At 37.9% G+C, this 13,750-nt stretch overlaps 1 protein-coding gene across 11 annotated transcripts in view; it reads left to right on the top strand.

The window, feature by feature from the left end:
- The window catches only part of GAS2 (growth arrest specific 2), a 159,550-nt gene extending 156,723 nt beyond the window's left edge, over positions 1 to 2,827 (top strand). For all 11 annotated transcript variants that reach the window (XM_049713497.1, XM_049713503.1, XM_049713498.1 and 8 more), the window contains one exon: positions 1,640 to 2,827. In XM_049713497.1, coding sequence (XP_049569454.1) covers positions 1,640 to 1,858 — 219 coding nt within the window. In that variant the 3' untranslated portion in view covers positions 1,859 to 2,827. The remainder of the gene's footprint in view (positions 1 to 1,639) is intronic.
- Positions 2,828 to 13,750: the final 10,923 nt, after the last annotated feature.

The raw sequence follows: 13,750 nt of genomic DNA, 5'->3' as shown, positions 1-13,750 counted from the left end.
TATATGCTTTATATTTCATGGGTTCCCACTGAGATTTTATTTAATGAGTAGATGCTGGTGCTAAAATAAGTTTGAAGCCTTCTTGTTAGAAAATGTTTCCCCAGATCCTTTCTATCTAAAATTCTAATATTCTAAGTGAGAATTACCAGTATAGTTACACTTAATTCTCATGAGTCTAATAGTTTTAATTATTGTTATTCAGCACATTTTTATTACTTTCCACGATATTTGATTTTGAAAACTGCCTTATGTCAACCCCATGTTTCAGGATTTCATACCTTGAGCCTATGGATGGATTTTGGGGAGTCTGTGAAAGCCCTAAATATATATGCAATATTTTGTGGGTATAGGCATACAGAAAGAGAATCCAAAACTTTCATCAGAATCTCAACAGCTAAGGGCAAAGTCTTCCCCCACTGGATAGGAGTCAAAAAAATCCAGATCTGAAGGTAACACAGAGTGAGAGAAATTCAGAGAGATTTCATAGGCTCTACCATGAAAAGTACTTACCAAACCCCTCCCAAACCTATATTCCCTTCCCAAGATTACATTGCCACTCTGTGTTCATCGTATTTCGGGCAGGGGAGAGGTCTTTGGTGAAGGTGCGACATTCCCCCTTATTCTTACATTTTGTGATATTTGAAAGAAGCCAAGATCAAATCTTTGGCTCCCTGTGCCAATCCTCCACAACTCGGACATGTTTTTACTAGGTAGAAAGAACCACATATTCTTCACCTTTTCAATCTGTAGCCTTGTTAACCCTGGAGCTCTAGATGGTTCATGGCCCTGAAGGTAAGGGTTTTGTTTTTTTTTGTTTTTGTTTTGTTTCTAAAGAAGGATTCTATCATAATTAAGAAGAATGAGAGTAAAGACAACATAAATGTTTGGCCATTCCATAGTATCTTTCCTTGAAAGCCTCAGACAGTGACTAGGGAAGATTTCAATTTTTCTGAGTGCATTTTCAATTCTATTTTGCATTGAGTATTTGTGTGATTATTAACTTTATATTCCAAAACTAGATAAACAACAAGGATTTACTGTATAGCACAGGGACTACACTCAGTATCTTGTAATAAACTATAATGGGATAGAATTGAAAAGAAAAGAATATATATACATATATATGTATAAACGAATCACTTTGCTGCACACCTGAAACTAACAATATTGTAAATCAACTATACTTCAATTAAAAAAAGCTATATTCCATAGCAGGCATTTCCATGGTCTTTTAAGTCCTGGTTCAGAGGGGAATAACCCAGTGGGGAGTACAGAGCTCTGATCTGAGGCAGCAAGCAGGAAATTGGGCAATGATGAGGCTGTGATGCAAAATCAGGTGTCAGTGTCAGCAAGGAGCCTCTAGACTCGCTGAACCAAGCAAGGGATTGTACCTACACCCTGATTCCCACAGCAGGGCAAAGCAGGATCCTGGGGATATGTACCATGCAAGATCCACTTGCATGGGAAAAACAAAGCTTCTCTCATAAACTGTATGCTAACTCAGACACTGTGCAAGAAGTGGAAGGACAATAGGGGCTTGAAAAACAAAACAGAAAACAATAACGCTAGAGCTGGAAGCTGATTTGAGATACTGCAAGAATTCTCAGAATTTAACTCTTTTGCTCTCTTTTCATTCCAGATGCTGCACAACAAGCATGTCATGGTCCGTGTGGGAGGAGGTTGGGAAACTTTTGCAGGGTATTTGTTGAAACACGACCCCTGCCGGATGCTGCAGATCTCCCGTGTGGATGGCAAGACATCCCCCATCCAGAGCAAATCTCCAACCCTCAAGGACATGAATCCAGATAATTACCTGGTGGTCTCTGCCAATTATAAGGGAAAGAAGGAAATTAAATGAAACTAGTTGGTCACTACAAGGGGACTCTCATAATGGCCTGTATCCACATCTCCAGTAGTCAGTTTAGTTCACATGCTCTGAAAATTACTTTGGAAAAAGACATAACAGATAGAAAGACGTCATCATGTTGAAACATGCTCAAAGAGTAGCACTATTTATTTTGAACGCTTCTGTAGAAAATGACCTATTAAAAGAAATTATCAACTCAGATTTAAATTAGACAAATTGTAGGCAAATCATTGTTTCTCAATATGTGAACATGGTATTTAGAACACAATACTAGCAATACAATTCTAGCTAAAGATAAAAATTATTAGAAGAAAATAGGATTTACAGTTAAGTCAACAGAAAGTGCCTGCCTAATGTGTACAGAATAACAACACCCCAGACATTTTTTATAATTGCAGGATTTTTAAGCTGATTTTTTAAAAGTGACAATTAGTGTGATGATGTGCTGCTAAAAATATCCAACAGCACTATAAATTAAAGTACAGTGTATCTACGACAGTAATACGTTACTGGAAAGGCCACTTCAGAAAAGTTTACATTCACTTGGAAGAATGCCTTAAAGTTTATCCCTTATCTCTGAACAAACACCTGGGGCACTTTTGGAAGTTTTCACTGCACCCCTTAGAGAATGGCTTATGAGTTGTTTACACATTCCTAGACACGTGGCTGTGTTGAGACTGAGTGTAATTCACACACATAAGCTGACATACGTTTATATTTTGAAAGAGTAAATTGTACAGTCAAATGTCCATTGACTTCATGTTATTTCAAAGCATTTTCTTATTATATCTTTAGTTAATCCAACTTTGCTGTGCTGTCTAGTAAAGTAATTTCACTGTAGCTAATAATGTTACAGACTTATGTATACCCTTGTATACCTAGGACAGGGCTGTTTTGTACCCATAAACAGCAAAATATTGTCCTCACTGATTGAAGAATTAAAAAGATGTTAAAAAATTTTACCTGTCTCTATATCAATGCTTCATTCTGAAATAAAGATCATATTCAAATGGCAACGTCCCCTGGGAGCTAAAGGAAGAGTCAAATTATGGTTACCTAGCACTTCTTCACTTTGGATAGCTGAGTGGTGCTGGTGTTTGTTTTCCTTAGCAGAGAGTCTAGGTTTTATCATAAACAGTACTTTAAGGGCTGCCCTGAAATAAAAAGTATAGGCGAAATTAATTTGTCATTTCCTCATTTTTCAACAAAGACAAAATCCACCTTTCTTGCTCCAGAAAGTCAGGGAGGAAGTATTTCAGTTTGTCACATGAATGATTTAATCAAAGCAGACACAACCTTTTTTTTTTTGCTTTTGGTATTTATTGAATTTTATTTATTGTTTTTATACAGCAGGTTCTTATTAGTCATCAGTTTTATACACCTCAGTGTATACATGTCAATCCCAACCTCCCAATTCATCACACCCCCACCCCCACCCCCACCACCCACCGCTTTGCCCCCTTGGTGTCCATACATTTGTTTTCTACATCTGTGTCTCAGTTTCTGCCCTGCAAACCGGTTCATCTGTACCATTTTTCTAGGTTCCACATATATGCGTTAATATACGATATTTGTTTTTCTGACTTCCTGCACTCTGTATGACAGTCTCTAGGTCCATCCACGTCTCTACAAATGACCCAATATCTTTCCTTTTTATGGCTGAGTAATATTCCATTGTATATATGCACTACATCTTCTTTATCCATTCGTCTGTCGATGGGCACTTAGATTGCTTCCATGACCTAGCTATTGTAAACAGCCCTGCAATGAACATTGGAGTGCATGTGTCTTTGTGAATTATGGTTTTCTCAGGGTATATGCCCAGTAGTGGGATTGCTGGATCATACGGTAATTCTATTTTTAGTTTTTTAAGGAACCTCCATACTGTTCTCCATAGTGGCTGTATCAATTTACATTCCCACCAACAGTGCAAGAGGGTTCCCTTTTCTCCACACCCTCTCCAGCATTTGTTGTTTGTAGATTTTCTGATGATGCCCATTCTAACTGGTGTCAGATGATACCTCATTGCAGTTTTGATTTGCATTTCTCTAATAATTAGTGATGTTGAGCTGATTTTCATGTGTCTCTTGGTCATCTGTATGTCTTCTTTGGAGAAATGTCTGTTTAGGTCTTCTGCCCATTTTTTGATTAGGTTGTTTGTTTTTTTAATATTGAGCTGCATCAGCTGTTTATACATTTAGGAGGTTAATCCTTTGTCCGTTGATTCGTTTGCAAATAATTTCTCCCATTCTGTTGGTTGTCTTTCCGTCTTGTTTATAGTTTCCTTTGCTGTGCAAAAGCTTTTAAGTTTCATTAGGTCCCATTTGTTTATTTTTGTTTTTATTTCCATTACCCTAGGAGGTGGGTCAAAAAGGATCTTGCTGTGATTTATGTCAAGGAGTGTTCTTCCTATGTTTTCCTCTAAGAGTTTAATAGTATCCAGTCTTACATTTAGGTGTTTAATCCATTTTGAGTTTATTTTTGTGTATGGTGTTAAGGAGTGTTCAAATTTCATTCTTTTACGTGTAGCTGTCCAGTTTTCCATCACCACTTATTGAAGAGACTGTCTTTCTCCATTGTATGTCCTTGCCTCCTTTGTCATAGATTAGTTGACCAAAGGTGCATAGGTTTATCTCTGGACTTTCTATCCTGTTCCATTGATCTATATTTCTGTTTTTATGCTGGTACCATATTGTCATGATGACTTATCTTTGTAGTATAGTCTAAAGTCAGGGAGTCTGATTCTTCCAGCTCTGTTTTTTACCCTCAAGGTTGCTTTGGCTATTCAGAGTCTTTTGTGTCTCCATAGAAATTTTAAGATTCTTTGTTCTAGTTCTGTGAAAAATACCATTGGTAGTTTGATAGGGATTACATTGAATCTGTAGATTGCTTTGGGTAGTATAGTCATTTTCACAATATTGATTCTTCCAATCCAAGAACATGGTATATCTCTCCATCTGTTTGTATCATCTTTGATTTCTTTCATCAATATCTTATAGTTTTCTGAGTACAGGTCTTTTACCTCCTTAGGTAGGTTTATTCCTAGGTATTTTATTCTTTTTGTTGCAATGGTGAATGGGATTGTTTCCTTAATTTCTCTTTCTGATTGTTTGATGTTAGTGTATAGGAATGCAAGAGATTTCTGTGCATTAATTTTGTATCCTGCTACTTTACCAAATTCATTGATTAGCTCTAGTAGTTTCCTGTTGTCATCTTTAGGATTCTCCATGTATAGTATCATGTCACCTGCAAACAGTGACAGTTTTACTTCTTTTCCAATTTGTATTCCTTTTATTTATTTTTCTTCTTTGATTGCCATGACTAGGACTTCCAAAACTATGTTGAAAAATAGTGGCAAGAGTGGACATCCTGTGTTGTTCCTTATCTTAAAGGAAATGCATTCATTTTTTCACCATTGAGAATGATGTTTGCTGTGGGTTTGTCATATACGGCTTTTAGTATGTTGAGGTAGGTTCTCGCTATGCCCACTTTCTGGAGAGTTTTTATCATAAGTGGGTGTTGAATTTTGTCAAAAGCATTTTCTGCATCTATCGAGATGATCATATGGTTTTTATTCTTCAATTTGTTAATATGGTGTATCACACTGATTGATTTGCATATATTGAAGAATCCTTGCATCCCTGGAATAAATCCCACTTGATCATGGTGTATGATCCTTTTAATGTGTTATTAGATTCTGTTTGCTAGTATTTTGTTGAGGATTTTTGCATCTTTGTTCATCAGTGATATTGGTCTGTAATTTTCTTTCTTTTTTGTAGTATCTTTGTCTGGTTTTGGTATCAGGGTGATGGTGGCCTCATAGAATGGTATGGGAGTGTTCTTTCCTCTGCAATTTTTAGAAGCATTTGAGAAGGTTGTGTGTTAGCTCTTTTCTAAATGTTTGATAGAATTCACCTGTGAAGCCATCTGGTCCTGGACTTCGTTGGAAGATTTTTAGGTCACAGTTTCAGTTTCATTACTTGTAATTGGTCAGTTCATATTTTCTATTTCTTCCTGATTCAGTGTTGGAAGGTTATACCTTTCAAAAATTTGTCCATTTCTTCCAGGTTGTCCATTTTATTGGCATAGAGTTGCTTGTAGTAGTCTCTTAGGATGCTTTGTATTTCTGCGGACTCTGTTGTAACTTCTTTTTCATTTCTATATTTATTGATTTGAATCCTCTCCCTATTTTTCTTGATGAGTCTGGCTAAAGGTTTATCAATTTTGTATATCTTCCCAAAGAACCAGCTTTTAATTTTATTGACCTTTGCTATTGTTTTCTTTGTTTCTATTTCGTTTGCTTCTGATCTAATCTTTATGATTTCTTTCCTTCTACTAACTTCGGGTTTTGTTTGTTCTTCTTTCTCTCATTCCTTTAGGTGTGAGGTTAATTATTTATTTGAGATTTTTCTTGTTTCTTGAGGTAGAGTTGTATTGCTATAAACTTCCCTCTTAGAACTGCTTTTGCTGCATCCCATAGGTTTTGGATCATTGTGTTTTTGTTGTCATTTGTCTCTAGGTATTTTTTGATTTCCTCTTTGATTTCTTTAGTGATATCTTGGTTATTTACTAATATATTGTTTAGCCTCCATGTGTCTGTTTTTTATGTTTTATTTCCCCTGTAGTTTATTTCTAATCTCATAGCGTTCTGGTCAGAAAAGATGCTTGATATGATTTCAATTTTCTTAAATTTACCAAGGCTTGATTTGTGACCCAAGATGTGATCTATCCTGGAGAACGTTCCATGTGCACTTGAGAAGAAAGTGTAATTGCTGTTTTCAGTTAGAATGTCCTGTAAATATCAATTAAATCTATCTGGTCTATTGTGTCATTTAAACCTTGTGTTTCCTTATTAATTTTCGTTTGGATGATCTGTCGTTTGGTATAAGTGACATGTTAATGTCCCCCACTATTATTGAGTTATTGTCAATTTCCTCTTTTATAGCTGTTAGGCTTTGCCTTATGTGTTGTGGTGCTCCTATGTTGGGTGCATATATATTTAGAATTGTTATATCTTCTTCTTGGATTGATCCCTTGATCATTATGTAGTGTTCTTCCTTGTCTCTTGTAAAATTCTTTTTTTTTTTTTTTTGCCTTACGTGGGCCTCTCACTGTCGTGGCCTCTCCTGTTGCGGTGCACAGGCTCCGGACGTGCAGACTCAGTGGCCATGGCTCACGGGCCCAGCCACTCTGCAGCATGTGGGATCACCCCATTCTTTTATTTTAAAGTCTATTTTATCTGATATGAGTATTGCTACTCCAGCTTTCTTTTGATTTCCATTTGCATGGAATATCTTTTTCCATCCCCTCACTTTCAGTCTGTATGTGTCCCTAGGTCTGAAGTGGGTCTGTTGTAGACAGCATATATATGGGTCTTATTTTTGTATCCATTCAGCAAGCCTGTGTCTTTTGGTTGGAGCATTTAATCCATTCATATTTAAGGTAATTATCGATATGTATGTTTCTATGACCATTTTCTTAATTGTTTTGGGTTTGTTTTTGTAGGTCCTTTTCTTCTCTTGTGTTTCCCACTTATAGAAGTTCCTTTAGCATTTGTTGTAGAGCTGGTTTTGTGGTGCTGAATTCTCTTAGCTTTTGTTTGTCTGTAAAGCTTTTGATTTCTCTGTCAAATTTGAATGAGATCCTTGCCTGTAGAGCAATGTTTGTTGTAGGTTCTGCCCTTTCATCACTTTAAATATACTGTGCCACTCCCTTCTGTCTTGTAGAGTTTCTGCTGAGAAATCAGTTGTTAACCTTATGGGAGTTCCCTTGTATGTTATTTGTCATTTATCCCTGTTGCTTTTGATAATTTTTCTTTATCTTTAATTTTTGTCAACTTGATTACTATGTGTCTTGGCATATTTCTCCTTGGGTTTATCCTGTATGGGACTCTCTGTGCTTCCTGCATTTGGGTGGCTATTTCCTTTCCCATGTTAGGGAACTTTTTGACTATTATCCCTTCAAATATTTTCTCATGTCCTTTCTCCCTCTCTTCTCCTTCTGGGACCCCTATAATGCGAATGTTAGTGCTTTTAACATTGTCCCAGAGGTCTCTTAGGGTGTCTTCATTTATTTTCATTCTTTTTTCTTTATTCTGTTCTGTGGCAGTGAATTCCACCCTTCTCTCTTCCTGGTCACTTATCCGTTCTTCTGCCTCAGTTATTCTGCTATTGATTCCTTCTTGTGTATTTTTCATTTCAGTTATTGTATTGTTTATCTCTGTTTATTTGTTCTTTAATTCTTCTAGGTGTTTATTCTTTAATTCTTCTAGGTCTTTGTTAAACATTTCTTGCATCTTCTCCATCTTTGCCTCCATTCATTTTCCGAGGTCTTGGATCATATTCACTATCATTATTCTGAATTCTTTCTCTGGAAGGTTTCCTATCTCCACTTCATGGAGTTGTTTTTCTGGGGTTTTATTTTGTTCCTTCATCTGATACATAGTCCTCTGCCTCTTCATTTTATCTATCTTTCTGTGAATGTGTTTTTTGTTCCACAGGCTGAAGGATTGTAATTCTTCTTGCTTCTGCTGTCTGCCCTCTGGTGGATAAGGCTATCTAAGAGGCTTGTGCAAGTTTCCTGATGGGAGGGACTGGTGGTGGGTAGAGCTGGGTATTGCTCTGGTGGGCAGAGCTCAGTAAAACTTTAATCTTTTTGTCTCCTGATGGGTGGGGCTGAGTTCCCTCCCTGTTTGGTGTTTGGCCTGAGGCAACCCAGCACTGAAGGCTACGGGCTCTTTGGTGGGGCTAATGTCGGACTCTGGGAGGGCTCATGCCAAGGAGTACGTCCCAGAACTTCTGCTGCCAGTGTCCTTGTCCCCACAGTGAGCCACAACTGCCCCCACCTCTGCAGGAGACCCTCCAACACTAGCAGGTAGGTCTGGTTCAGTCTCCTATGGGGTCACTGTTCCTTTCCCCGGGTCCTGATGTGCACACTACTTTGTGTGTGCCCTCCAAGAGTGGAGTCTCTGTTTCCCCCAGTCCTGCCAAAATCCTGCAATCAAATCCTGCTAGCCTTCAAAGTCTGATTCTATGGGAATTCCTCCTACCATTGCCAGACCCCCAGGTTGGGAAGCCTGATGTTGTGCTCAGAACTTTCACTCCAGTGGGTGGGCTTCTGTGGTATAATTGTTCTCCAGTTTGTGAGTCACCCACCCAGCGGTTATGGGATTTGATTTTATTGTGATTGCGCCCCTCCTACCATCTCATTGCGGCTTCTCCTTTGTCTTTGGATGTGGGATATCTTTTTTGGTGAGTTCCAGTGTCTTCCTGTCAATGATTGTTCAGCAGTTAGTTGTGATTCCGGTGCTCTCACAAGGGAGTGAGTGCATGTCCTTCTACTCCATAATCTTGAACCAATCTCAGACATAACCTTTTAAAAACAACAGGCGTGGTATAATTTGGTGGTGCTGGAAGTCATGATAATCATTATGGAAAAAAACTAAAGTTTTGTAGAAAATAAAATCATCTTGGAATAGTGATTATTGTTATATCTTTTTATTTATTAATTTTATTTTTGGCTGCATTGGGTCTTTGTTGCTGTGCGCAGGCTTTCTCTAGTTGTGGCGAGCGGGGACTACTCTTCTTGTGGTGCACGGGCTTCTCATTGCAGTGGCTTCTCTTCTTGTGGAGCACAGGCTCTAGGCACGCAGGCTTCAGTAGTTGTGGCACGTGGGCTCAGTAGTTGTGGCTCGCGGGCTCTAGAGCGCACGCACAGTAGTTGTGGCGCACGGGCTTAGTTGCTCCTCGGCATGTGGGATCTTCCTGGACCACGGCTCAAACCCATGTCCCCTGCATTGGCAGGCAGATTCTTAACCACTGTGCCACTGGGGAAGCCCTATTGTTATATCTTTTAAAATACAAGTGATTTGATTTTTTTAAAAGATTTATTTATTTAATTTGTTTTTGGCTGCTTTGGGTCTTAGTTGCAGCTCATGGGATCTTTGTTGAGGCACATGGGATTTTCATTGTGGTGCGTGGGCTTGTCTCTAGTGGTGGCCTGTGGATTTCCTCTAGTTGTGGTGCACAGGCTCCAGGGTGCGTGGGCTCTGTAGTTGAGGCACATGAGCTTAGTAGTTGTGGCACGCAGTTGCCATGTGGGATCTTAGTTCCCTGACCAGGGATCGAACCCCATCCCGCATTGCAGTGTGGATTCTTTACCACTGTACCCCCAGGAAAGTCCCGAGTGATTTGACTTTTATGTTCCTCAACTAATATTAACACTGAATTTCTCTGTATAGTAATCAGCAGTATTTCCATCAAAACTTTTACTGTGCTTAAATTTTTCTCCTAAACATTTATGTCTTTAATAATTAAAGTTAATTTAATTAATTTAGTTACTATTTTAGTTTTCTATTCCTGATGTAACAACTTACCAGAAACTTAGTAGCTTAAACAACTCAAATTTATTATGTTATAGTTTTGTAGGTCAGAAGTTTGAGATGATCTCAATGGGGTAAAATCAATATGTCAGCAGGGCTATGTTCCCTTCTGAGGAGTCTAGGAGAGAATCCGTTCCTTTGCCTTTTCCACCTTCTAGAGGCTGTCTGATCTCCTTGGTACATGTCCTCCCTTCCTCTATCTTCAAAGCCAGCAATAGAGTACTGCAGTGATGCTGCTTCTTTGTTTACATTTCTTTGACCACAGGTTGGAAAGGTTCTTTGCTTTTAAAGATCCATATGGTTAGATTGGGTCCACCTGGATAATCCAGTATAATCTCCCCATTTTAATGTCATTAACTGAATCACATCTGCAAAATACCTTTTGCTGTGTTATATAACATATTTCCAGCATCCAGGGATTAGGATGGGACCACCTTTTGGGGAGGGTGGCGTTATTCTTTCTGCCTACACATCTTATGATGGTCTTTTTAAAATTTATTTATTTATTTATTACCTTTGGCTGTGTTGGGTCTTAGTTGCTGCGCATGGGCTTTCTCCAGTTGCAGCGAGCGGGGGCCACTCCCCGTTGTGGTGCACGGGCTTCTCACTGTGGTGGCCTCTCCCGTTGTGGTGCATGGGCCTACTTGCTCCGCGTCATGTGGGATCTGCCTGGACCAGGGCTCGAACCCATGTCCCCTGCATTGGCAGGCGGATTCTTAACCACTGCGCCACCAGGGAAGCCCTATGATGGCCTTTTTAAATGGAGCTAAGGACATGGTCACAATTGACATTGGGGTCTAGCTGCTAGCTGAATGGCACTGAAAAAGAATATGGAAAAGTGAGACTATATTCAGAAGGAAAGGACTAAGTGTAGATGGCTCTTACTCATTGACTTAGTGAAAATCACTAGGTTCTTTTTTCAAACTTGTTTTGGCTATCATAGATCTTGCATTTCCCATATAAATTTTAGATTGTTTTGTCAATTTCTCTGCCAGAGTTTGCTAGGATGTTTCATTTAATTTATTGATCAATTTGAGAATGCCATCTTGACAACACTGTGTCCACCAATCCATGAACATGAATGTCTCACCATTCATATATTTAAAAAAAATTTTTTTCTCAGCAGTTTTGTGGTTTTTACTTCAGATCTTTTACCTTTTTCTTTTTTCCTAAGTATTTTATCCTATGTGATGATACTGTATGATTGATATTGTTTTAATTTTCAGATTGTTCATTACTTGCATATAAAGACAGAAATGATTTTTTCCATATAATGATTTGGTATTCTGCAACCTTGCTAATCACCTTAGTTTCAAAGTCTGCTATATATGCAAATGGACGGTTTCAGTGGCTTTTGAGAAAGAGAAAACTACCACATCTCAATCAACTTAAAGTACATACAGTAATCATGGGCATTTGACATGCTTGCTTGGAGATGTTAAAGGAATACCTTAAATACCTTAAATATCAACCCAGATAGGTATACATATCTACCTACCTCTTACTGATCTGTTTATGCAGATATTATTCAAATCTAAAACTGACAAGGGTTACCTTTTCTTCTAAGGGCAGAGCATAATTCTTATCAGTGAAAATAAACAAGTTGAAATGTTGGAGCAGAAAAAGAAAATTCATATCTTATGCCAATTCTTCTGAGGTACCAAGGATGATAGTTAGAACCTTTACTATAGTATTTCTCTAAGAAAAATCCAGACTAATAATAGCATTTCTTTTTTTTTTTTTTTTTTTTTTTGCGGTACGCGGGCCTCTCACTGCTGTGGCCTCTCCCGCTGCGGAGCACAGGCACCGGACGTGCAGGCTCAGCGGCCATGGCTCACGGGCCCAGCCGCTCCGCGGCATGTGGGATCCTCCCAGACCAGGGGTGTCCCCTGCATCGGCAGGCGGACTCTCAACCACTGCGCCACCAAGGAAGCCCAATAGCATTTCTTTTTGGAAAAGAAACATGCTTACCTATAAATTATTTAAGATGTAGTAAAGATAAATTTTTGTTAAACAGATGGCCAAAGCCAATTTCTTATATAGGAAAATGTATATTTGTACCCTGTAAGGCAGTACAGCATTTATAACAAAACTATTAATTACATTCCAATCAGTGGAACAAAAGTATCACATACAGATGTTTTAAAAAACATGCAGCACGTTAGCAAAGGGGCTGTGTGGTAATATACAACTCTTTGTTACCATAGTAATAGTTTAATGATTAGAATGAAGACGTAGTGATTTAAGCATTTTATATCTCAACATGATAGTTACATATAAGCATTTTACTGTTTGGTTTTATTTTAGTAATTTGGTTGGGGAGTTTGGGTGACATATCAATCATTATAATGCTTTCCTATTTAAATTATGAATTATGGGAAACTGGCTCTAGGCTAAGTTTTCATCAGGAACTGATTCATAACTTTGAGGAAGATTCCTGGAATATGTGTATGTGTGTATACATTTTTTTTTTTAAGTAGTCACTTATTGGTTTCCTATCACGCATCCAGTCTCTCCTTTTTCCTTCCCCTTCCTAACACTATTCCTAACATTGAGTATCACCCCTTAGCCCATGCAACCCATGTGGTTTTGAGGAAACACGATCACACCCATGGAGGCAGGCCATGATTGGCGGGAATAGCGTATCCCACTGTTCCTAGAAAGCAATTCATCAGCACAGCATTCTTGGTTCAACAGTAAATAAGCATGGTATTTGGATATAAACTGCTATTAGAAATAGAGCATTATCCCCTAGATGTAAACCTTTTGTTTACACTAACCCAAGCTGTAATTCTCTAAGCTGTAATACAGATAAAATTGTTCTTTCCATACTAAAACAGAAGCAAGGACGTGCACAGTTCTAGGATAGTATGCTCTGGTTCTATATCCATTCATCTATTAATGTTCCTTTTCTTTTCTGCCTTGGAAAAATTAATCATGTTGAAAAAGTCAAAAATTATATTTCTAAAATATAATTCAATGGCTTCACTATCCTTTATGAACAAACATACCACTAATTCTCTAAAACTTAAAATTGAACCTGTCTATAACTACATATCTTACCTGGATAGTCACAGATATTTCATTCTGTAACAGAAGGAAGTGATTTTTCCAGTGAGGAGTCAAGAGATCTATATTCTAGTTCAAACTCTTTAAAATTAACATATATAACATACTGCAACATAACACAAGATTTGTGGGAAGGAAGAGCGAGATAGTGGTTCAGTTTCCTTTCTGTAAATCAAATGAGCTGGTCTATTTAATTTGCAGTCCCTATTGTACTTGATATTTGAAAATTCTAATTTAGGGCTCAGACTGTGGCCTTGTCATCCAAAAGAGCAACCAAATTAAAAGACACAGCAATTCTTCTATTTTATCTTATTATATATTAAAAAACTCAAAAAACCAAATATGTTATAATACATGTTACAAATGAACAAAAATCTACACAGTTTATGGCAATGTATCATATAGAATTACCTCACAATATTTTTATGTTTAAA

Source organism: Orcinus orca, chromosome 8 (assembly GCF_937001465.1).
Source record: "Orcinus orca chromosome 8, mOrcOrc1.1, whole genome shotgun sequence".
In the NCBI taxonomy this organism is placed as follows: Eukaryota; Metazoa; Chordata; class Mammalia; order Artiodactyla; family Delphinidae; genus Orcinus; species Orcinus orca.
This window is presented reverse-complemented; position numbering and strand designations above follow the sequence as displayed.